Source organism: Squalius cephalus, assembly GCF_949319135.1.
Source record: "Squalius cephalus genome assembly, chromosome: 22".
NCBI lineage: Eukaryota > Metazoa > Chordata > Actinopteri > Cypriniformes > Leuciscidae > Squalius > Squalius cephalus.
Genome location: NC_137143.1, coordinates 3,531,062 through 3,554,859, shown reverse-complemented (window position 1 = coordinate 3,554,859; position 23,798 = coordinate 3,531,062). Strand labels below are relative to the sequence as shown.

General features: G+C 41.4%; 2 protein-coding genes across 2 annotated transcripts in view; one reads left to right on the top strand and one right to left on the bottom strand.

Annotated features, from left to right (window-relative positions):
- rargb (retinoic acid receptor, gamma b) overlaps window positions 1-23,798 on the bottom strand; it is a 59,099-nt gene that overhangs the window by 30,804 nt on the left and 4,497 nt on the right. Inside the window, exon 2 of the mRNA XM_079857295.1 lies at window positions 9,307-9,703. Coding sequence (XP_079713421.1) covers window positions 9,307-9,463 — 157 coding nt within the window. The 5' untranslated portion in view covers window positions 9,464-9,703. The remainder of the gene's footprint in view (window positions 1-9,306; window positions 9,704-23,798) is intronic.
- Window positions 4,370-7,710, top strand: LOC307150288 (uncharacterized protein). Its single transcript, XM_079857303.1, has 2 exons — window positions 4,370-7,092; window positions 7,399-7,710. The coding sequence occupies exon 1, from the start codon at window positions 4,611-4,613 to the stop codon at window positions 5,667-5,669; it is 1,059 nt and encodes a 352-aa protein (XP_079713429.1). The 5' UTR covers window positions 4,370-4,610; the 3' UTR covers window positions 5,670-7,092; window positions 7,399-7,710.

The following is a 23,798-nucleotide window of genomic DNA, read 5'->3' as shown; positions in this document are numbered from 1 at the left end:
CCAAACTCATGTGCAGATAAGAGTGTGTGTGTGCGTGTGTGCAATACAATAGATGTAATCCATTTTGTGCACTACTGTTTGTGCGAGAATGTGAGATTACATTCCTCAGTGACTGAAAAGTATTCCATATTTCCCAATGCATTCAATAATATTTGTTAATGAGAGAGAAAAACCCTTCATAATCACAGATAATTATGTCATTAAACTAATATACCATATTTGTCCTTTTTTTATTATCAAAGTGCCGTTCAAGGAAAGTCTGTTCACTCGGCAGCCATATTTGCAACGCCTCGAGCATCCAAGTCCAAATCCCATCTATTTGAATGGGGGAATCCTGAAATTTCAAAAACTGCTTGTCGAAATCACAATTAAATAACATATTTTAAATCAGCAACAAAATCTGACATGAACTGTCTAAATGTTGTTTCATATGCTCAAATGACGTTAAAATAATAGCTTAATAGCTTATTTTTCAGTCTAGACCAGGTTATGTGCAGGCATAAGAGCGCATATCATAAATGAATGACTTTACCAATCAGCGATTAGCTGTTTTATTTAGAAGGTGGGACTTATTCCACCATATTGTGCTTTCCTTCTGGTATTCTTAAAGCTAGGGTAGGTAATCCTGTTCAGAAACATTTTTTTTTATACTGGGTGAAATGGTCCTTCCATTCTGATAGTAGTCAATACATTATGTGTTCAGAAAAAGGAATGAAAAAAATCTGACCTCTGTAGCAGCTGCAGGACAGTAAAAACTCTGACCAATCACTGCCATTCGGTGCGAATGTAAAGAACCAATCAGATGCCTTCATGTCTCGTGCCCGAGCACCACTGCGTGCACAGCCCTGCGTCCACTAATCACATGTCACCGTTTCCGGAAACATTTAGCTCACTACACCGAGTAAGCAGGAGTTTGCGGCACAATGGCAGATAAAATGCAGCCAAAACTATCAATACCAGCTTTGCTTGTAACTACTCGCCCTGACAAAAAGGCTAAAAAAAGAAAGTCTGAGGCAGAAAAGGCTGCAACGAAACTGGCACTTGATAAAGCCAGAGGACAAACTCGGGTCAACATTGGTTCAGCATTTGAACGGTGGAGACAACTAAGGAAGCTGAAGGGCCTAAAAAGCGATGCCGAGGTTGCGGTCTTTCTGCTGGACAGGTAATTATTTGTTTTGCTTCGGGGGGATTTGTTATTTCCATGATATATGTTACGTTAGGCAACGTAGTTACTGTTGCAGCTTGTATTAGCCCAATGCTAACATTAGCTTCTCTGTAGCTTCTTCTCATAAGCCAGTTGCGTTACAGGTCGTAGGTACATACTGCTTAGCTGACTTTTAGGACATGACATTTTGAACATATTGCACAGCCATAGTCGCAAGTGTTTCTGCATTATAATTGTGATAATGTGCTGAAGTACTCGGCTTTCCTGTGACCTGCAGCTGACTCCAAATGTGGATGCGCGTTCATGTTTGTGGGGGGGCGTAGCTTTGGACGGAGCACTGACAGGAGGGGGCGGAGCTTAGAAGAGGTGCCACTTTCAAATCTCTTTTCCCTCCACAGACGCACGTCGGTAAATTAGGGAATGAACTTGCACTCCCGGGGGCAGTTCAGCGAAAAGAGGAGGCGTGTTCCGGCGCAAACGTTCCCTGGTGCTATTTTGCAGTTTCAGAAAACAATTCCACCACTGACCAGGAGAAACCTCGTCTAAAGTCAGTTGCGCATGTTATTCATATGCTATTTTAAGGGCGCATGCTTGGCCATAATCAATGTAGCGTGTGCACAACGCGCATACACTTTGCTTCTCTCATCTACACAGACGCAGCAGTTCTCATTTTTAGAAAACCATACATTATTACAAGGAAAAATATTAACACACAAGGGAAATCATTGTTGTGTCCATGAAGATGTGAAAAAATAGGCATAAATCTAGCTTACATATTTACCCAAATTATTATACGCCTGTTTAACCGAAGCTAATTTGGGTGGGTTTCTCCATCCCCAATGTCACTTCTCTGTCTTTTACGGCCCTGACGAGAACGTCGGTCTTCTCGGCTGTGAACCGCTCCTGGAGTGCGTCTGGCAAATCTGCCGTTATAATAGCAATCCGCCATGGAACAAGCGCGCCTGCTCTTAAAGGGAATGTGAGATGACGCTCTGATTGGTTTATTTCATGTTACGCCCAAACCACACCTATGAATAATGAAGCTAATTCAGACCAACCCATTTTAGATTTGCGTCGGGCGCAAGAGTCATTTATCCCGCCGGTATAATAGCAACAGCGCCGAGATCCGCCCACAAAGTTACTTGCGTTTCACGCTTGATACTTGCTTTTCAGATCGTTAAAATAGGGCCCAAAGTCATATTTTTGAAAATGTTATATTTCAAATGATATATTTTGCCTTGGTGCAAATGCAATATTTTAAATATTAAAGTCCCACTGTGGTGAAAATGCAGCTTTTAATGTTGTTTATATGTCTATGTGGTGTTTTTAATATGCTTTAAGACAAACCATGTGTAAATTCATCGGCACCATTGCTGAGTATTTTCTCCTTAAAACTGCAGTGAACCAAAGACAGTCTCAAAAACACGCTTTGAAATCGCTGGTGTTTCTGACGTCACAAACTACCTTGTAACCAATCAGATCAACGTGTGATCGTCAACCAGTGGATCTCTGAGCTGAGTGAGTGAGTGGAGGCGGGGCTCATTTGCATATTCATAGAACCGCGCATACTAAATGAGGCAAGGGTGTCGAGTTACATTCAAGCTATTTTAAGGCATGAAGAATTTCTTTCAAGGAAAAAAACTTTTAAATATGTCATTTTGGTGATCAAAGATGAGTTTTAAGGGAGAAAATTATCGACTACAGGAGGACTTTGTCACATTTACATATTTTTTATATTCTATATTTCACAAGAACAGTTTAAGAACTGATATATTGATGTCTCAAATTTCTCCCTACTTTGCAATGTCAGTGTTTCTCTTCTACGTGTTGTGAATGTCAAATTTTAAATTGTAGCTGTACAGAACTCACAGGTTTTAGGTGCAGACTAAAAGTGTACAAACTCTACTGGATTTTACTCCGTATTCGTCCAACATTTCAGGACGTTAAATCTGAAGCTAATAAAAAAGTAAAGTGGTCTTTTATGTACAGTTAATAGAGTTGCTGTCAGTACTGAGGCTGAATAATGTTTCAGCGCTGATGTCATGAGCTGGAAGAGGGAGAGTTGATTATTTAAGGTGTCCTTAAAGGGATAGTTCACCCAAAAAATGAAATTCTGTCATCATTTACTCAAGTTGTTCCAAACCTCTATGAATTTCTATTTTCTGCTGAACACAAAAGAAGATATTTTGAAGAATGTCGGTAACCATACAGCTGATGGACCCCATTGACTTCCATAGTATTTTTTATTTTATTTCCATACTATGAAAGTCAATGTGGTCCATCAACTTTTTGTTTACCCATATTCTTCAAAATATCTTCTTTTTTTGTTCAACAGAAGAAAGAAATTCATACAGGTTTGAAACAAATTGAGGGTGAGTAAATGCCAAAATCATAGAAATAACAGCAAACATTTGAGATACCAAACCTCTGGCCTTAAAACATCAGAGAATCCACCATCAACTGCATGTATTCAATAAGATAAAACTGTACTTACATCCTAATCACATTTACAAAGCTCTTTAGTTAGAAGGTTGTTTATTTTATATTACTCGTAATATTTTCTAATATTTATAGGCTACCATTCACTATGCAAATTTTCTATATGATAAATATGAAAAAATGGTATAATGTTCCCCACATTGCACTTAATTTCCAGTGTCATGAATGAAGATGCTGCAAAGACCCACTGAACAACCTTAAGGCCTGGAACATGCTACTCAAATACATGAAAGCTTTTAGCTAGGAAACTTGGATTCCCTTTCAGTCGCTCACGTTTGACATAACAACGTAATTGGGATCACTTCAGGGAGCCCTATCATCTTTGAGTGTCTACAGAATGAGCCAATGACCGTTGGCGTGCGTGAATCGCGTCACGCGCCCCGCCACGCAGCGCGGGTATAAACAGGAAGCGGGCACACGCACATATCGTCTTTCACCTCAGAGCCGTGCTTCTGTTTGTCTTCCGAAATCTACAGACTGCTACTGTGTTGGAGACTCCTTCAAGACTCAGCGATCAGCGAGTGGCCGCAAGCTTAAGCTCACACAACTGCTGTTTTCACAGCAAGCTTATTTCTGTGTCGGTATCGGTGGGCGTTTCCCTGATAGTGTTTACAGCACTGCTGTACACTGCGGCCATTCCCTGGGTGCCTCAGCACTGTGAGAGTAGCGGAAAGAGTATATTTCTTCTTTTCTTTCTTTTTCTTTACAAAAGAGCAACACAAGCGAACCCTGCGTCTTTTTCAGGATGTCATTTCGCTTGTGTTTTTCTGGGTGCGGTCGTTCCCTGGTGCCAGCAGACGGCCACAATAGTTGCCTCACATGTTTGGGCATTCAGTATGCTGAGGCAGCTTTTGTGAATAGTTCATGTTCCCAATGCGGAAATATGACTATGACCGCGTTAAGATCGAGACTCGCTTAATTCAAGGGAGGTGCAGTCCCCTCGCCTATGCCCCGATCTAGCGTCTATTCTGCCCCGAATAGGCCTACTTCGGCGCTTAGCCAGGGTGATCTGAGGATAACCGTGAGGGCTTCCCCACCGAGACAATCTCTGTGGGCCCCTCACGCCTCACAAACGTGGCCGCCACTGGAGCTTCCAAAAGAACCTGCTGGTCCTTCTCTTGAACGACCAGCCGTGTCTTTTGGGGCTCCTCCTGACAACCAGATGTCGATAGCAGCATCAGAGGGGGAGCTTCGCTCCTCTGGAGATGAAGATTCGGCTGCGTTACCTCCTTCGGGAAGTGTAGCGCTGCCCGAGTCCGATCCAGAGTGGGCAGCTATGCTTTCCTGGGCCGCCGAGTGGAACCCTCCAACACGTCCCGAACCTTCTCGGCTGGATGTTTGGTTTCTCGGGGCGGCCCGTGCTGGTTCTCAGCGCGCCGCCCCGGTGCCTTTCTTCTCGGAAGTGCACAAGGAGCTCACCAGGTCGTGGTCTGCACCGTATAGTGCCAGGCTGCGGCCTGCTGGCTCCTCCCTCCTCACCACCCTCGACGGCGAAGCAGCCAAGGGGTATGCAGATCTGCTTATCTGGGGGTATGCTTACGTCTGGGGTATGCTTCCTCCTGGCGGGGGAATCCACGCCTCCCGTCCAAGGCCTGTAGGTTTTCATCCGGTCTCACGGCGAAGGCTTACAAAGCCTGTGGACAGGCTGCTTCTGTCGCTTCCGAAGGACGCGATCGAGCCGGTCCCTCCAGCCGATATGAAGACCGGCTTCTACAGCCCGTACATCATTGTACCCAAGAAAGGTGGTGGGTTATGGCCAATCTTGGACCTGCGTGTCCTGAACCAGTCCCTTCACAGGCTGCCGTTCAAGATGCTTATGCAGAAATGCATTTTCAAGTGCATCCGTACCCAAGATTGGTTTGCAGCGATCGACCTGAAGGACGCGTACTTTCATGTCTCGATTCTCCCTCGACACAGACCATTTCATCGTTTTGCGTTCGAGGGACGGGCATATCAGTACAAAGTCTTATGTTGCCGCTATTGCCGCACATCACAATGCAGTTGAAGGTAAGTCACTGGAAAAGCACGACATGATCATCAGGTTGGAGACTAAATCCACCTCGCCCACTCTCTAAACCCTCTTGGGATTTGTCTCTAGTCCTTTCGGCACTTCAGAGACCACCCTTTGAGCCTTTGCAGTCAGCAGAGTTAAAAATTCTGTCCTGTAAAACAGTAATCCTGCTATCAAGAGGGTAGGGGACCTGCATGCATTTTCGGTCGACGAATCGTGCCTAGACTTCGGCCTGGCTAACTCTCATGTGATCCTGAGATCATGGTCCGGACACGTTCCCAAGGTTCCTACCACTCCCTTCCGGGACCGGTTAGTGAACCTGCAAGCGCTGCCTTCGGAGAAGGCAGACCCAGCCCTGGCTTTTCTCTGTCCCGTTCGCGCTCTGCGTCTGTACGTGGACAGAACGCAAAGTCTCAGGACCTCAGATCAGCTCTTCGTCCGTTATAGAGGCTAGCAGAAGGGAAAGGCTGTCTCCAAGCAGAGGATGGCCCACTGGTTAGTGGATGCCATCGCCTTGGCTTACGAAGCCCAAGGTGTGCCCTGTCCGCTCGGGTTGAAAGCCCACTCCACTAGTGTTGCTTCTTCCTGGGCGCTGGCACACGGCACCTCGCTGACAGACATCTGTAGAGCTGCGGGCTGGGCGACACCTAACACGTTCACAAGGTTTTATAGCCTAGGTGTTGAGCCGGTTTCTTCCTGTGTGCTCGCTTCAACCAGCCGGTAACACCGAAGTTCCCTCTCTAGTGTTGGCTTGCTATGCCACTCCCTTCCACTGGAACGGATACATGCGCTTTTTGCCCCCAGTCGAGTTCCCCACTCAGGTAAACCCTGTAGAGTTCCTCCGCACCCCCTTTGGCAGTCGGACATTGCGGAATGCCAGGCCTAGTGCTCGTATGCTTGTGTAACTTGTGCTAGGCTGGGTTCCATATGTGGTGATCCCTGCGGCGATCCCATATGCGTATTCTTCAACGATTAGCTCCCTGCGGTGAGCCCGTGACTTTCCCTTGGCAAAGTCCGCTCTGCCGTCACTGTCTGGTGTTGCCTCCCCCTTCTCAGGCTGGAGCCACCCCAGTGACATTCCATATGTTGCACTGCCCCTACCGGCCACATCCTGTGGACTATATGTGTCCTCTCCTTGTGGCAGGATGTGGCTCCGCAGCATACCTCTCCCTTGGAAAGGCACGCTTTCCCAGTGTTATCCAAGAGTTTTACTGTGTGGGTTATAACGGAACAGCAGTTCAAACTCCCTCTACGCAGGTCTTCAGCCCCAGCCAGTCTTCAGTCCCAGACTGAGAGTCTTGCGTAGGGCGCTGGATGTGGCACCAACCGTGGCGGTTTCCATGGGATCCCAATTACGTCGCCACGTCGACGCTACGTCGAACGTGAGCGACTGAAAGGGAACATCTCGGTTACTTATGTAACCCTCGTTCCCTGAAGGAGGGAACGGGAGACGTAACGTCCCGTCGCCACCGTTGCTGACCATCGCTGTACGGCCATCACTATCTCGGCTCCTCAGCGAAAAATGATTTGTGCGTGTGCCCGCTTCCTGTTTATACCCGCACTGCGGGGTGGGGTGCGTGATGCGATTTCCGCATGCCAACAGTCATTGGCTCGTTCTGTAGACACTCGAAGATGATAGGGCTCCCTGAAGTGATCCCAATTATGTCGTCACGTTGACGTTACGTCTCCCGTTCCCTCCTTAAGGGAACGAGGGTTACATTAGTAACCGAGACGTTTTTGCATTATTGCATTATGCGATAGATGCAGTTTCAGTGCTGCCACAAGGGGCACTATAGCATGCATTAACATAAACTGTCCTTTTCTATGGTTAGTTTACTTTTTTTGTCACAACTACTGTCATAATACAGCAACAGATTGAAAAAAACGTTGAGAAAGTCAGTTAGAGTGAACGTGTTGTTATTCAGATATAAACACACAGTTTAGTGGCCTATACATTTTAATCTAACTCTTGAGTACAGTGTTAAAAGTGCTAGATTGGTAGAAAGTGGGTTGGATCATTATTCATATCTGCATTGCACACTTTCATGAGCTTCTGGCCTTATTTTTAAGATGGTGAAGGCTTTAAAACACTCTGTTGAGTGTAATGCAAAAGAAACAGCCTGTCCCGCCCGCCTAGCCCATCTGTCTCTCTGTCTGTTCCCACCCTGAAAGAAGAAAGGATAGATTGAGGGATGAGTAGATGTTATCTCATATTAATGGACGTGTGTGTATGAAGGCACCACATAATGAGATAATCACATGCGGTACTTACAGAACTGTTGATGCAACTACTTTACTTTTAATACGTTTGTCTCTCATCATGAAAACAAAAGCAGTATTTCATGTATGATACGTCAAACATCCGCTACTTCCTGTGTGTTTTTATTGTGTTATTTTCATTAAAATGTAATCTTTGTTCAGGTCTATGTTTAGTGGTTTATGCCCTTTCACTCTTTCCTGGCTGTAAATTGACATTTTTTGTTTATTCAAAGGATTTGAATTTGCCTGTGTTTGTGTGTGTGTGTGTGTGTGTGTGTGTGTGTGCGTGTGTGTGTGTGTCCGTGCGTGTGTGTGTGTGTGCACATGTGCATGTGTGTGTGTGCGTGTGTGTGTGTGTGTGTGTGTGTGTGTGTGTGTGTGTGTGTGTGTGTGTGTGTGTTTCAGCTGGATTATTCCAGGAGGTGGTGACTGACATGTGGTCTGCTTGATTCAGCAGATGTGCGTGTCTGAACACGACCAACATCAAGAACAAACCCTGAATCACACAAGCAAACTGCACAAATTCAAATCACACTTTACTGGAAGAATTTTATATATTAGCCTCATATATTGTACTGTTCCTTATACCAAAACCATATTTATATAAGTCAAAAGTTTGGAATGATTAAGATTTTTTTTATGTTTTTGAAAAAAGTCTCTTCTGCTCACCAAGGCTGCATTTATTTAATAAAAAATATAGTAAAAACAGCAACACTCTGAAATACTATTACATTAAATATTAAATATAAAAATATTAAATATGAATACTTTTTAAAAAAAATACTTTTTTAAATATTAAAATAACAGTTTTCTATGTGAATATATTATAACATTTTCAGCATCATTACTCCAGTCTTCAGTGTCACATGATCCTTCAGAAATCATTCTAATATGAGGATTTGCTGCTCAAGATTTATTTATTATAATTATATAATATATATAGTTTTTACTGCTTAATATTTTTGTAGAAACTGTGATAGACTACCATCAAAAAGTTCAATTAAAAAACTAAAGAAATTAATGATTTTATATAACTAATACCTAACCCTAAAAAAAGACATTTATACTGTTAGAAAATATTTCTATTTAAAAAAATTATATTCTTTTGAACAATATTTTCATCAAAGAATTCAGTTTTCAAAATGTTAAGCAGCAAAAATGGTTGTCAACAGTGAAAATGTATTGATTTTAAGCAGCAAATCAGAATATTAGAATGATTTCTGAAGGATCATGTGACACTGAAGACATATGAAAACAATATCAGCAACATAGGAAAAGAAGAAATAGATTTTCTGTGCTACTGCAGACACAAGCTATTAGTTTCAGTGTGTGTAGTTATTCATAAGATGGGGTTATTCTGAAAGCTACTTACACAGAGCTGCCATCTCTTTGGGAAGGTCCGCCCCAAATCGTCCAAAGAGGCTGCCATTGGCCAGGAGATCAAAAGGGGAGTGGTTTCGCATTGAGCTGAAGGCAAAGGGGTAGAACCCTGTCATGTGACTCACAGGCCTCTCCCTATTGGTTGCCATTTTGATGATGGCGCTCCTCCAGCGTCCAAAGATGGTGCTATCGTTGAGATGGTGAATTATCTGTCTCTTACCACTATCTCACTTCTTCACTCAGGCACTTTTTATTAAAGGAATTATTTTACTAAACTCTATGCGCTAACCGTAAATCCATTATACACTTTTGTTGGTTTGCGTAGCACTGGTTTGAGGGAAGATGAGCTCAGCAAGTGATCCAAAATTGATGTACAATCCAACAGGTGCCTGGAAAAAAAACACAAGGGGGAAAATATAGTTTAACACATTGTTAATTACCTCTGACCCATTTCAGTTCACATATTTTTTTGTCAGCATGATCTAGTAAATTGACCACTATGCACTATTTACAACAGTTCAGCACAAATGCCTCCTCATAAAATTCCTGAGGGTCAAACGTCAAACATAAGACTTATACAATACTGGACATTATTGACATATAAAGCAGAATAATGCAGATTCTGAACTGTCTATATCCGACAGTGGTTTGTGGATGGCGGTGCAGAGTTCAAAATGCCTGTTTTCTGGAAAAATAGAAATTTGGCCATAAAATATGCCATCTACAACTGTTCCTAAACTCACACATTTTTTGCTCACTCTTTACTGCGCATTGTGCAGGATGTTGCGAACTGAATGGCGGAAGAAGAAAACATTTTTTTTTTCCAAGAATCTGAAATTGCAATCTGATTTCAGACCACATATGAATGTGGTTTGGAGTGGGGTTTTTAAAAGCCATATTTCATGTGGTTTTATGCTGTTTAAACTGTAAACAACGAAATGGATTTGATCTGGATAAGAAAAGAAAAAGAAAAAAAATCCGACTGCCTGATCAAAGACTTTTTATTTTAAAAAAATGGTCATTTAGATGATAAAAGAGTAGAGAAATTAAATTAAATGACACAAGTTCTGCTGAGATTCTGAAGTGTGCAACTGATGGACACTTTACTATCCCATGAGGCCACAGGAGAGGATTTATGAATGACAGTGACACGACGCAACTGACACAGTAAGTCATATCAGGCCCGGACTGGCCATCGGGAGCACCGGGAGAATTCCCGGTGGCCTGGCGACTAATTTGACTACTACATTTACCAGTGATCCTTTTCGAATTTGTCATTCAATAAAATTATTATTATAAAATAAAATCATGAATCTGTTAGTCTTGACTGGCAAGGCTACGATTCGACTGTAAGCCTCAGCTAAACGATTAAACAGAAAATGCGAGCATCACCCGGTGATGGAGAGAAAACAGCCAAGTGGAGCAGAGAGGGAAAGGACAACGAAAAAGAAAGCACCCGAGCAAGCATCAAAATGTTGCAAAATGAATGACCTGTTCAAGGCTTCAAGTGCAGGTCAGTTTCATCTGTAAATACTGTACTTTTTTCTTCGTTAACTTAGTATTCTTAGTATTGAAATGCTAGCAAATGTAATAGCGCCCCTATTACTATCGTCACTCAAAATACTGTATGCTAAAGGAGATTAATATTATTTAGTGTAAAGTTACATTAGTAATTTAGCAGACAAATATTAACATTTATATGGTACTGGGAGCAGGGAGACAGGAGTGATAGGAGTGATAGTGCACACATCAACAAAAAATAATGCAATAACATTTTATTAGACAATTTAGAAAATTATGTCTGCCCATTTGTGAGGTTTAAAACTTTTTGTATGAAACATATTGTATGAAATATAGTGTTGCTAAATGTTGGATATTTAAGAAATTTTAAGATAAAAACAACAACATTTTGTCATAAATATAATACTTTGATTTTTTACTAAAATAAATGTAGATTCTGGGCAAACAAATTACAATAAGGTGGTTGTTTTACACCAAGGTGGAGACAGTTCTGTTTGTATCATGAGGCCAGAACAAGTGACAGGTGAAGAAGTGACAGGTACAAGAAAAATACGCACACTTTACATACATACATATATAACAGTCCTCCACTTTACTTAGTGTATGAGGCTGATGATACTGGTGGAAGGGAGAGACAGAGAGATATTAGAGAAAATGAAGAGAAGGAAAAGGGAAGTGAGGATACCGTTCAAGAGAAAGCCTTTAATTATTTTACACGGCCCCAACCTAAGGATTTAGACCAATAAATGCAATTTAGGAAAAAATAGGGTTGTCCATGTTTCTAAAATTTATTTGGGTGCATAGGATGGCCTGGATAGGTGTAGGATTTCCCGGCCTGAAATTGTGTCCCAGTCCGGCCCTGAGTCACATGACAGTGACAACATGGTGAATGTAGTACGTCGGGATGTCATTCTGCACACATTTATACTTAATACATACTTTTTAAAATGCTCCTAAAGTAAGTTTCAAACCTAATGAAGTATTATTGTATGCGATTTCAGACGCAGTGCATGGCTCATTTGAAGCTCCTAAACCAGTTACGACAGATCACTTCTGACACATGACATAAATTAATATGCTTTTAATAAGGGAAAGAAACCACTGAGTTTTATTACTTGAAGGGTTAGTTCACCCAAAAATGAAAATTATCCCATTAATTACTCCCTCAAGCCATCCTAGGTGTAAATTACTTTCTTCTTTGAGCAAAAGATAATCAGAGTTACATTAACTAATATCCTAGCTCTTCCAAGCTTTATCATGGGAGTGAATGGTACCTGAGATTTTTGAAGCCCAAAAAAGTGCATCCATCCATTATAAAAGTAAGTATTGCTTTGGATTTTGAACGACTGATTTTAACAGATGAGAAATTTGACCTTGAAGAGATATAAAGACGAAACAGCATAATCAAACAGACATGACGCCATTTGGTTTTAGTGAGAAACACTGTGAAAGAAATCGAAAGCCAACAAACAGATGAAATGAGGGGGAGAAACAGAGCGAGTCTCTTGTTGGGGCATTCATCTGAACGGCCTCCAAGCCATGAAGTGATTCCAGGCGATGCCATATGATTTAAATCAGAGACACAGCTCAATAAAGCTGCCTCTGTTCGACTGCCACATGCCCAGGGTGGAGGGCACAAACCCCTCCTTCTGCCTCCATCACCACTGATGGAAACTTACAGAGAACAAACCATAAATGGCAAGCTGACTTTCCATATCCTCATACAGATTACAAACACAAATGTTCATAAACCCACATACATGACTGTAATGCATTGCATGTTTAAAGAATCACGTTTACAGTCGGCTGTTTTGCATACAATGCTTTCAGTTTGGAGTTTCCATATTGTTTTTACTTTAAAGGTACATTACCTGGTAGCATTTTTCGATTTAAACTAAGACACAAGTTCAATCTACTTGTGAGTCGACTGTTCTCTCTCAGTCTTTCTCCCTCTCTTTGTGTCTGCCTCTCTTTTAATTGCCGTCTGTTGCTTTCTGTTCATTTTGGAGCAGAGCTTCAGTAAACTGTTCCACATGTGAGGCCTGAGCAGAATGGCCATGTTTCAGTCCTGCTCTGATCACACACACACACACACACACACAGAGAGAGAGAGAGAGAGAGAAATACACCTCACCGTCTCATGTGCTCTACTGAGTGGCATATACGACCTGTTTATTATCTATTAAAGGCACAAATTCCCCCAAACTGAATTCCTTAAATCTTCCCCTATCGCTCCCTGTTTGACTCGCCGTCCTCTGAAAATCCCCGTTTGACATGTTTTCGTCTTCAGCGGTTTCTTCATCTCATTCGAGATGACAGTCTTCAAGATGTTTTCAACAAAGCCATGAGAAGAACAATCATTAAAAAAAACAGAAGTGGACGAAAGAAAGAAAACAATGAGGATGTGTTTTCAAAAAGAGTGAAAAAAATTCAAGGTTGGAGAAAGAAAGAAAGAAAGAAAGAAAGAAAGAAAGAAAGAAAGAAAGAAAGAAAGAAAGAAAGAAAGAAAGAAAGAAAGAAAGAAAGAAAGAAAGAAAGAAAGAAAGAAAGAAAGAAGTTGGGGGGAGAGCATTGTGTGGAAAACTATAAAATCAAACAAATTCACAATTAAGGACAAAAAAGTGATGAAAATGAGAATGAAAGAGTAAACAAAAGTGGAAAAAGCAAAGGCAGGAATGAAACATTCCTCTCTTGTGCAGTACTTGCTCATTAATTAGATACACATTGGGCATAGTGTGTGTGAGTGTGTGTACGTGCGCGTGTGAGTGTGTGTGAGAGAGAGAGAGAGAGAGAGAGAGAGAGTGTGTGTGTGTGTGTGTGTGTGTGTGTGTGTGTGTGTGTGTGTGTGTGTGTGTGTGTGTGTGTGTGTGGTGAATGAGCCTCTGCAGCATATAAAATGCAAAGGTTTCATTTCCAGCAGTAAAATGTTAAAATAATGAGCAGCAATGCAGGAGAACTGCCTATACGGGTTAATGACTCGTCAGCAGAATGAACCCAGTATTTACACACAGACTACCATACATCACATCTGTTATACCGTAGCCAAACACAACCTCTAAAACTAACCCTTATAAAAACCTGGGTAGCATTTTTTAACAAGACATTATTTAATCTATTATGCAATTGTATGTATACACATGTTTGTTTTTATATTACGGAAAGACTTTTGTTAATCCTAACCCTATCCGGACAGCCGAATACCTGACAAAACAGCTGAAAACTCTGAAAGCTCACTTCTGCATCCTGCTGACAACAATAATCATAAAATGACTGCTTGGTGTATTACTCATTTGTAAGTCGCTTTGGATAAAAGTGTCTGCAAAATGAATTAATGTAAATGTATATAATTGTATTGTTATATCATAACAGTAGCCAATCCTAAACCCATTTCAATCATGACAACTCTCTGAATAGTTTTAGCATGTTATTGAATATGCCAATGTTCATGTATATGGTGTTGGTGGAGTAGATTTGCTACGCTGCGGCTGCATAAATATACATACATAAAAACCATAGCAGGTCTAGGCAGGTGGAGCTGGGGGAGGTGGAGGGGTTCAGATTAACTCTGATGGCGCATAACAGGACTAGCTTACAGCAAAGAATTATACAGACTCTTTAAAGGTGAACTAAGTAACTTTTTTTACCTTAACTGAACAGCTTCGGAGTCATTGGAATGGTTATATTACTTATTTCGGGTTGAATGGTGGTCGTTTCGCACCCCCCTGGTGCCCGTGAGCGGAAAATACGCACTTGCAACTTTGAGCCGGCGGGCCGCCGGCTGCCGCGTCAGGAAGTCTCGCGTGATATCAGGTCTCGCGATGTAAACAATTGCTTTACGGCCAAAAGAAATCTGCTAAAATGCTGTCATTATTGCGCTCCCTCACGCTGTCCGAACCCGAATGAAGAAGACGTTTTAAAGAATGTCCCATCTGCTTTGATGTCGTTGATCTATAGCCTCTGGTGTCTGAGAATCACCAACGAGTTTTTACAACAGTGTTGTCAAATATCTATTCCGAAGCTGTGGGGGGAGCTCTAGAGAGAAACCTGCGAGCAAAAAGCGAGAATACAGCGAAGAAATCCCGAAGCTACTGAGTGCTGCTTTAAATGTTGAGCAAGCAATCATATTGGCTGCAGGATCAGCAGAGGCCAATCAGCGTGTGCCATGCGCTAATGATGTGATTACGTGTAAGACCTGTCAGTCTGTGCAATCTACAGTTTCATGACTGGATATATATTTTTTACAAAATATTTTTAGCCCCTTTATTAACTCTTTCCCCGCCATCAATGGAAATTTCCATAATTTATGAAACAACGATTGACGGAAATATCAAAACACAGGCGAAGAAGAAGCAGAAACAAGAAATAGCATTTGTAAGCAGATTGATATGTAAAATAACACAATCATCAGCATTAAACAGCATATAAATCAAAAACTGCCTAATAAATGAAATGTCGACCCAGGACAAGCTACAGGAGTGTTAAAGGACTCGATCTACTTCATCGTTCTGAATCTGAACTGCACATAGGCTGCATCCCAGTTCGCCTACTTATACTACGCCCTAAAAGTATGTACTCTTTTTGAGATGAAAAAGTACATATTTGAGTGTGTAGCAAAAGAGTAGGCAAGCTTTGGGACATACTACTCCGTCATCTTAAGGGACGGATCTGTCGCGTGCATCCTGTCACTGTAAACTGCCCTGTCAATCATCTTGTCACAGTTAAAATCCTCCATTCAATCTAATTTCATTTCCTACCATTTCGGAGAGAAATGTAGTTGCACGTTTATCTGCCAGTCGTGGGTCTTTCATGAGGAGACTCCTCATGTGTTTGCAATTTGAATATAATGATGCATTTAAAAAGTGGCTAAACGTATCTTTACAAAAGTTCACAATGCTGCTGCAGAAGCAATATAATGTAGACAACATTGAATAAATATATTTTCGTCAGGTTAGATACTGATAATTAATCACTCAAACCCCTTTATCTAAACCTCTCTACATAACTGCCGGACCTCCATGTCTGTAGTTTTTTAACACTTTTCACTCGTGTTTGTAGTTCTAACCAAATCCTCGTCCAACGCGCGATGGTTTGTGGGCAATATTAGCCGTTAGAGTGCGCATCGATCTGCACTTTGGATTCTGACCGAAGATTTTTCGGAAATAGTAGACCATCCGGGTATCTTTGAAACACTCATTTCGAACACACTAAGATTTGGGATGTGCTAATTCTATTTTCGAATACTATTTAGGACAGATAGTATACGAATTGCGACGCACCAATAGTCTTTGCCAAAAACACGTTTTTCACTGCTTTTTGCTCAAATCGAGTAGGCCCACATTCAAGTAGGCAGTTGCATAAATAGACATACATAAAATTAGGCATAAGATACATAAAATCAATTAGGCAGTTTATATAAAAAAGAATGCATGAAGTTAGAATAAAGCAAGTTTTTTGTTTAAAACTGGAGGCTCTGTTCTTTCTTTTGATATATTGCTCAGATATTCATACAACAAAATATCCTGGGGGTCATGAAATTCTTGTGAAAATAATCCCAAATGCTGGCGGTGGCTGGCAACTTTAAAAAAAAAATGCTGGTTAAGACATTTTCCACACACATAGGCTACACTTATTAGCTATTAAGGTCTATTATGCTCAGCTTCTAGTTTCTGTGTTCTTTTCATCTAAGCCTCCAGATGGACTGTGGGTCTGTGTCTCCTGTGGCCCTCGGTAGGGTGCACACCTTTACACTGTCAACAGAAGAGCCTGTGTGTGTCCTGTCTCAATGTGCCTTCATGGACGAGCGCCTGGTCTCGTGGTTTACCAGCGTCAACAGAGGTAATATGATGGAAATATTTATCTTGCGTGGGTAACACATGGATCGATCCATGATCTATTCTAAAGGACAAAACTGAAAACATTTCCTGCAATTCATCAATTAATGCTACTTACTTATTTATGTTAGGAAAATCTGCCTTGGTTTTAAAAAAATAACGGTACTTCAAATGTCCTTTGCAGCACCATAAAGTTGTGTGATCTAGATTAAGGGGCTGTTAACACAACACCGTTTTCAACTAAAAACGTAAAACTTTTCATGCGTTTTGGCCGTTCATTTACACAACAACAGCATTTTGGGTGCCTGAAACCGCAAACTTTTGAAAAAGTGCAAGTTTTTGACAACGGTCTCCGTGTAAACAACAAAACGTACTCGGTTACTAATGTAACCTCGGTTCCCTGAGAGTAGGGAATGGGTATTGCATATCTAATACGCAGTGGGGAAACTCCTTTCCTCGAGAAATATTGAAGCCTATATTTAAAACGCAATGCAGCTGCACAGCGAGCACAGCAGAGCGTCTAGCTCGCCCATTGGCTGTGCTGCAGCAACTGCACACCCTATGGCGAAGTGCCTCTGACGCGCAAACCAATCAGGCGACTGCGCGCCAGAGCACGTCAGAGCCTGCCAGAATGGGCGGGGCTTATGACTATAAAAAGCCCATATTTCGCCATGATATCAGGTTTAAATCGACTGAAACGACAAACTCTTGACAGATTGCAATAGTGCGGCAGGCTACGCAATACTCGTTCCCTACTCTCAGGGAACCGAGGTTACGTTAGTAACCGAGTACGTTCCCTTTCGAGAATGGTCACTTCGTATTGCGTAGCTAATACGCAGTGGGGACGCAATGTAACACACCACACTATTAGCAACTGGCTGAATACACTGGAGCCTAGGGAAGCACCCCGAAGCTCACAGAAACAAGCCATAATAAAAACCCCAACATAAGTGACAGTAACCGGACCTGAGTTGGGTTTCATGAATAAGGGGGCTGGAGCACCTGAACCAGGCTAGCTCTATAACATGAGTCCCAGGACAATTGTGCTTATGGACAGTAATATGTTAGACTGATAATACCGGACACCGTCGGGTCTAATTATCAGACTCGAGCCTGCAGACAAGGAACCTCCATGTTATAAAATCTCACAAATGTGGACGGCGAGGACCAGCCGGCCGCCGCACATATGTCTTGAATTGGTACACCAGTAGACCAGGCCCACGAAGAGGCCATGCCTCTTGTAGAGTGGGCTCTAGCGCCTATGGGGTCAAACCTGACCCACCGAGGCGTATGCTAGAGAGATGGCGTCCACTATCCATCTAGATCACAGGTGGCAAACTCAGTTCCTGGAGGGCCACAGCCCTACACAGTTTTGTTCCAACCCTGCTTCAACACACACACACCTGCAGTTTTCAAATAAGCCTGAAGGACTTGATTACCTGATCAGGTGTGTTTAATTAGGGTTGAAGCTAAACTCTGCAGGGCTGTGGCCCTCCAGGAACTGAGTTTGACACCCCTGATCTAGATAGTCTCTGCTTTGTGACCAGAGACCCTTTGGTGCGGCCACCGAAGCAAACAAAGAGCTGCTCTGACTGCCTAAATGGTCCAGAACGCTACAGGTAAATATCTAGAGCTGATTAGCCTCCCCATCGTTCTCCGAGGGTGGAAGAGCTGATAATGTAATAACCTTTGCTCTGAACGGAGTTGAGAGCACTTTAGGTACATCTCCATGCCTTGGCTTGAGTGTGACTCTGGAGTCATCAACCCCAAACTCCAAGCAGGAAGGGCTCATGGAGAGCGCCTGCAGATCTCCCACTCGCTTAACTGATGCCAGAGCCAGTAGGAGAGTAGTTTTCAGTGAAAGTGGCTCAAGATCAGCCGGCAACAGTGGCTCAAACGGGGGACACTTCAGGGCCCCAAGGACCGTGGAGAGGCCCCAAGCCGGTATAGAAGTGGGCCTGGGGGGTTTCATCCTCCTGGCTCCTTTGAGAAAAGGAACGACGAGGTCATTTCTCCCCAGTGATTGGCCAGCTACAGGAGCATGATAGGCTGCTATGGCTGCCATGTACACTTTGAGCGTGGATGGGGAGTGACCCGCATCCAACAGCTCTTGTAGGAAGGAGAGTACCACTGATACTTCGCATGACTGTGGTTCGAAGTCCCTAGCTGTGCACCAGCCGGTGAACACTGACCACTTTAGGGCATAGAGGCGTCTAATAGACGGAACTCTAGCCTCAGTGATAGTATTCAAGACCTTCTCAGGGAGGTCCCCGGATACCCATTGAGGGCCCACACATGGAGGGCCCACAAGTCGGGGTGAGGGTGCCAAAGACTGCTTGTTTCCATGGTGAAGGCTTCAGAGGAGACAGAGACGTGAAGTGTCGCTGAAGGAGATCAAATCTGATATCATGGTGAAATATAGGGCGTGCAGTCGCCTGATTGGTTCGCGCGTCAGAGGCGCTTCGCCATAGTGTGTGCAGTTGCTGCAGCACAGCCAATGGGCGAGCTAGACGCTCTGCTGTGCTCGGCGTACAGCTGCTTAAATTTTTCTCGAGGAAAGGAGTTTCCCCACTGTGTATTAGCTACGCAATACGAAGTGACCGCTCTCGAAAGGGAAACGCGAATTTCTGGAGACTATGACGTCATGCATATGCGCAGTACGTGTTTATTCTATAGTGTTTCATCGCCATCTAATGGCCTGGCAGCAGAATATAGCGATTTTGGTCGTTTATGCGGATCCGTGTGAATGGGGAACGTTTTGATAATGGTGTCGTCTGTTCGTGGAAAACTCAAAGGAAAAACTTCTCCGTTTTAAGTATATCGTTGTCTAGTTTGAATATGAATCTGAATTTGAATGTGAAATATGAAAGGTGAATATGGATTATTGAATTTTTAATAATGAAAGTGTGTTTGAAATGTTTTGAATTGAAATATTCACAGCTTAAATATTCAACCATGCTGAATTTCAGCCCATAAAAATGCAAGCCCTAAAAATACAATGCATTAAAATGCAAGCATGGTTTTATGCAAAAGTAGTGCAATTCAACAGGCTTTTTTGTTTCAGAGACATTTGCCATTATTTTACTTCCATATTTTACGATCTGTTCACTGAAAGGTTCCAGAATAGTTCTTCAGTTGCATCACTGTGAAAATCCCCTTATAGAACCTTTATTTTGAAGGGTGTACTGTTACTGTTACCAAATGTATCATCTCATCAACCTGTTCCCCTCTTTATATGAAACGCAAGGGTCACTATGGCATTCACATCGACAGCAGTTTGCAGAAACACAAAGTCATTCATGTCCAATGAGAGTTTGACATAGCAACATGAGGAGCTGAGACAGTCGGCAATATCACAAAGTTAATTTCATTCAACTCAATACATGAACTACCAATGGGAGTGCAGACACTGAAGCTCACATGATCACCCACGTTACACAGATGAACAACACAGCCAAGCATCAAGACCTACTAGAGACCGCAGGTACACTGACTGAAACATGAATCATTGAGACCTCCTTCTGACAAAACTGTTACTGAAAGTCTGTCATTTTCCGTATAACGGCGCAACAGTGGTGCGAATTCAAGGTTGTTAGCAGCATTGGTAGAATCCATTTCAAATACATTTTTACTATTTTTGGGGTACAAATTAAAGGGATTTTACTCCGAACCATCCCTTTAATATCACTATGATAGAATTTCGCCAAAACAGGTAGATGCCAACATGGGCAGGTGGCATGAGTCCACCTCTCCTCATCAAAAACCAAATAATAAGCTAAAATAAACAAGACAATTACTACTCTTCTTTCTACCTTGTGTACTACTATTCCTGAAACTTGGATATTGCAAAAAATATTAGAAAAAGCAAATATTGTTGGCATGAGAATTGCATCTGTAAACCACTTTGGATAAAAGTGTTTGCTCAATGACCAATTGTAAGTGTGTGTGTGTGTGCGTGTCTAAATAGATAATCCCTCCTTACCTAAAATCTGAATTGTGCTTTGGATTCAAAGTATAAAGTATCACACCCCATGAAACATAATTTTGTGAATATACCAAACTGTTTGGTAACATTTTTATATAATGATTTTTATACAACAAATGTAATATAAAAATATCTGCTGAAAATAAGTGTCTGGTAGTTAACAAATTTTCTTTGATCAACAGCCTAATGTAAATATGAACGCATGGGTGCATTTGTAGGGTGCCATCTTAAAAAAACTGTAAAGATATTACAGTTATATCAAAATTGGTCTGTTTTTTGAGCATACAGCCCAATACAGCAAAACTGGCTCATGGCGTGAATTGTAGGTAGGAGATTCTGTTTGTCCGACCAATTGAAGACATTCAATTGGCAGTGCTGGAAAAACTTGTGTGAAAGTAATTATTTTTGCATTTTGTGATGCTATAGAGGCACAGAAATTACACACGCCAAGGTCTACTAAACAATTTCTTGAGCCGAATGAGGTTTAAATGTTTTTTTTTAAACAGTGATGCACTCTGTAAATGCAAACCAAAAGCCACACAACACATAGCCAATTTTACAGACTGTTAATTGCTCTGAAGTCCTCATAGAATCACCTTAATTTATGACTTTGTGTAGGAACATCCAATTAGCTGTAAAAAAAAAATGGCATTTTGGATTCGGCCAGCCACGTCTAGTGCATAATAAAAGAGTTAGGATAACATTTTATTAGCTTTACTTGCCAACAAAATACGCAATTGCCTTAGACACATAAACTGCATGTGTTAATTTGAACTTCTGTGGAATATTACATTATAACACACTGTATGTAATACCCTGGCACAGAATGTGAGAATTCATCAAAGCAAACTTCTCAGTAAATGAACACATGAAAAAATTTACTATATTTATGAACTGCTCTCTTTGGATTTGAGCAGTGCTTCTTGGGTACAACACTTCAAAATGAAATGATTCGTTCACATTAAACAAGGTCTTTATGTCACTTCGAACGTGGGTTTTACAAAGGTCCACCTCAGCTGGTCATGGCCATGTGTGACACACGCTGACATTGCTCCAGGTTGGAGACGGCGTGTCTTTGATGTGTGCTAATGAATGGAGTTTGGCACCTCAACCAGAGCCCTGCAGTTCCCCAAAGAAACCATGAACAGCCACTAAGGCAAAACATGTCTGGAAAAACATGGACTAAGAGGGAATAATTACGTTGCTGAAATATGAGCCATAAATCAAGGTGCCTTGAGGGAGGTTGTGAACTTCAAACCAAAGGATGTGGTGCATTAAAACACAGACATATTAACACACATATGCAAGACAGGGATTTTCACATGGGCTCACCAAATACAGATGGCCATTATTGTACACAAGCGTGCATGTGTCAAAACTGAGACTCTGAGTCACATATTTCATAAAAGCGGAATTTTTAAATGCCAGTGCATGCAGGTGTGAGCCGGCTCATGAATGTTTTTATACTCTATTCACAGCATGTGTACTCTTTGAGGCTTTAAATTTTACACTCGCCTCTTCAAACTTAAAGCAGAAACGTACAGATGCAGGTAATGGCTTAAATTTCCATCCTCTAATAAATTGGAGCACAAGACTTTCCTCCCTCTAAAATATTTTTATGCGTTTGGTCACTGTTGGTGCACAATAACTTAAATTTATGAACGTCATTATGTCATTGGCTGCGTTGTAAAAAAGTGGTCAGAATATGCGTAAATATTCTTAATGGCCTCAATATTGTATACAGTTAGTAGACACTAGTACAGAGCTCTAATTATATGTCCTGGAACAGCGAACAGGGTAAACCACAACATAGTTCACCCAAAAATTCTGAGCAAAAAATTCTGTCATCATTTACTATTTTTCACCCACATTCTTTTCAATTCAATTTCAAGTCATAGAGTTCTAAATGAATGGGGCTGTTTTGGACCCCATTTACTTTCATTGTATTTTCAAAAAGCTTAAACAATCATCAAAGTATCTCTTTTTAAGCCATCAACATGTTAATATAGTTAGCTATTTAATAACACAGTCATTTGTAAATAACTATATTGTCCCCTTTGAGTACTTGGATGCACGATATATCGGCCACCATATCGGTATCAGCCGACATATGTTCATTTTTAATGTTATCGTTATCGGCCCAATAAGAAAATCTGGCTGATATATTAAAGCCGATAAATAATGGATTATTTCCTTCAGCTGAGACACTTCAGATGCGAGCTGTTTGCCGTGATGGTTTTGAATTGCTTGAAATATGATTGGAATCACTTTAAAAAAGGAAAATACAGTAAAATGCAACATGCACAAACAAGTCTGTCATAATGAGAATATTATAATTGTGTGCTTGGTACAGCGATTTTAATGGTGAGACTTGTTTTTGAAATCAGACTCTCAAAAATTATATAAAAATTTGGATTTATAGGCCAATATATCAGTTATCGGCTTTCAAATATAACAAATTATCGGTTATCGGTATCGGCCAAGATTTTCATATCGGTGCATCCCTAGTACTTACTTCACATCTGCATTTGAGTTCTTACATAAAAAGTATGTCTGACACTGCAGCATCGACTGCCCAGCCAACAGGGAACGTTCGCCGAACTTTAGCTAACGTTCTCTCAAAGTTTTTACAGTAACATTAATAGAACTAATAGAATTATCTGGTCTTTAATAATGTTCTAAAAACATGGTATTCATACATCATTCATGGGACTTTTTTCTTAAATGTTTTAGTTGAATGTTAGTCTAACAGTTTTTAAATGTTACGACTTGTTTCGGAACTTTCAGACAACATTCAAAAGTAACAATCCCATAACATTTGATGAATAATAAAATGGGATGTTTCCTATATAATACATTTGCAATGGCAATTTTGAATGGTGGGAGAACATAAAAAAAACAACGTTTTCATGTTCTTAGACTATTTTCTATTCAAATCAAATTTCTCACTTTAGATCAGAATTTTCTAGAGGCTTAATTCCAAAACCAGGGCTTTGAATGATCTATTTGCATTTATAAAGAGTTAAATTGTTGGTATTATATAAGTGCTGACACAGATGACAACTGCTTTGAATATGAACCAGACAATGGTGCCGTTATATTGAGCAGATTCTGTTGGTTGACCCAAGAAGTGGAAAGGTCACGGCT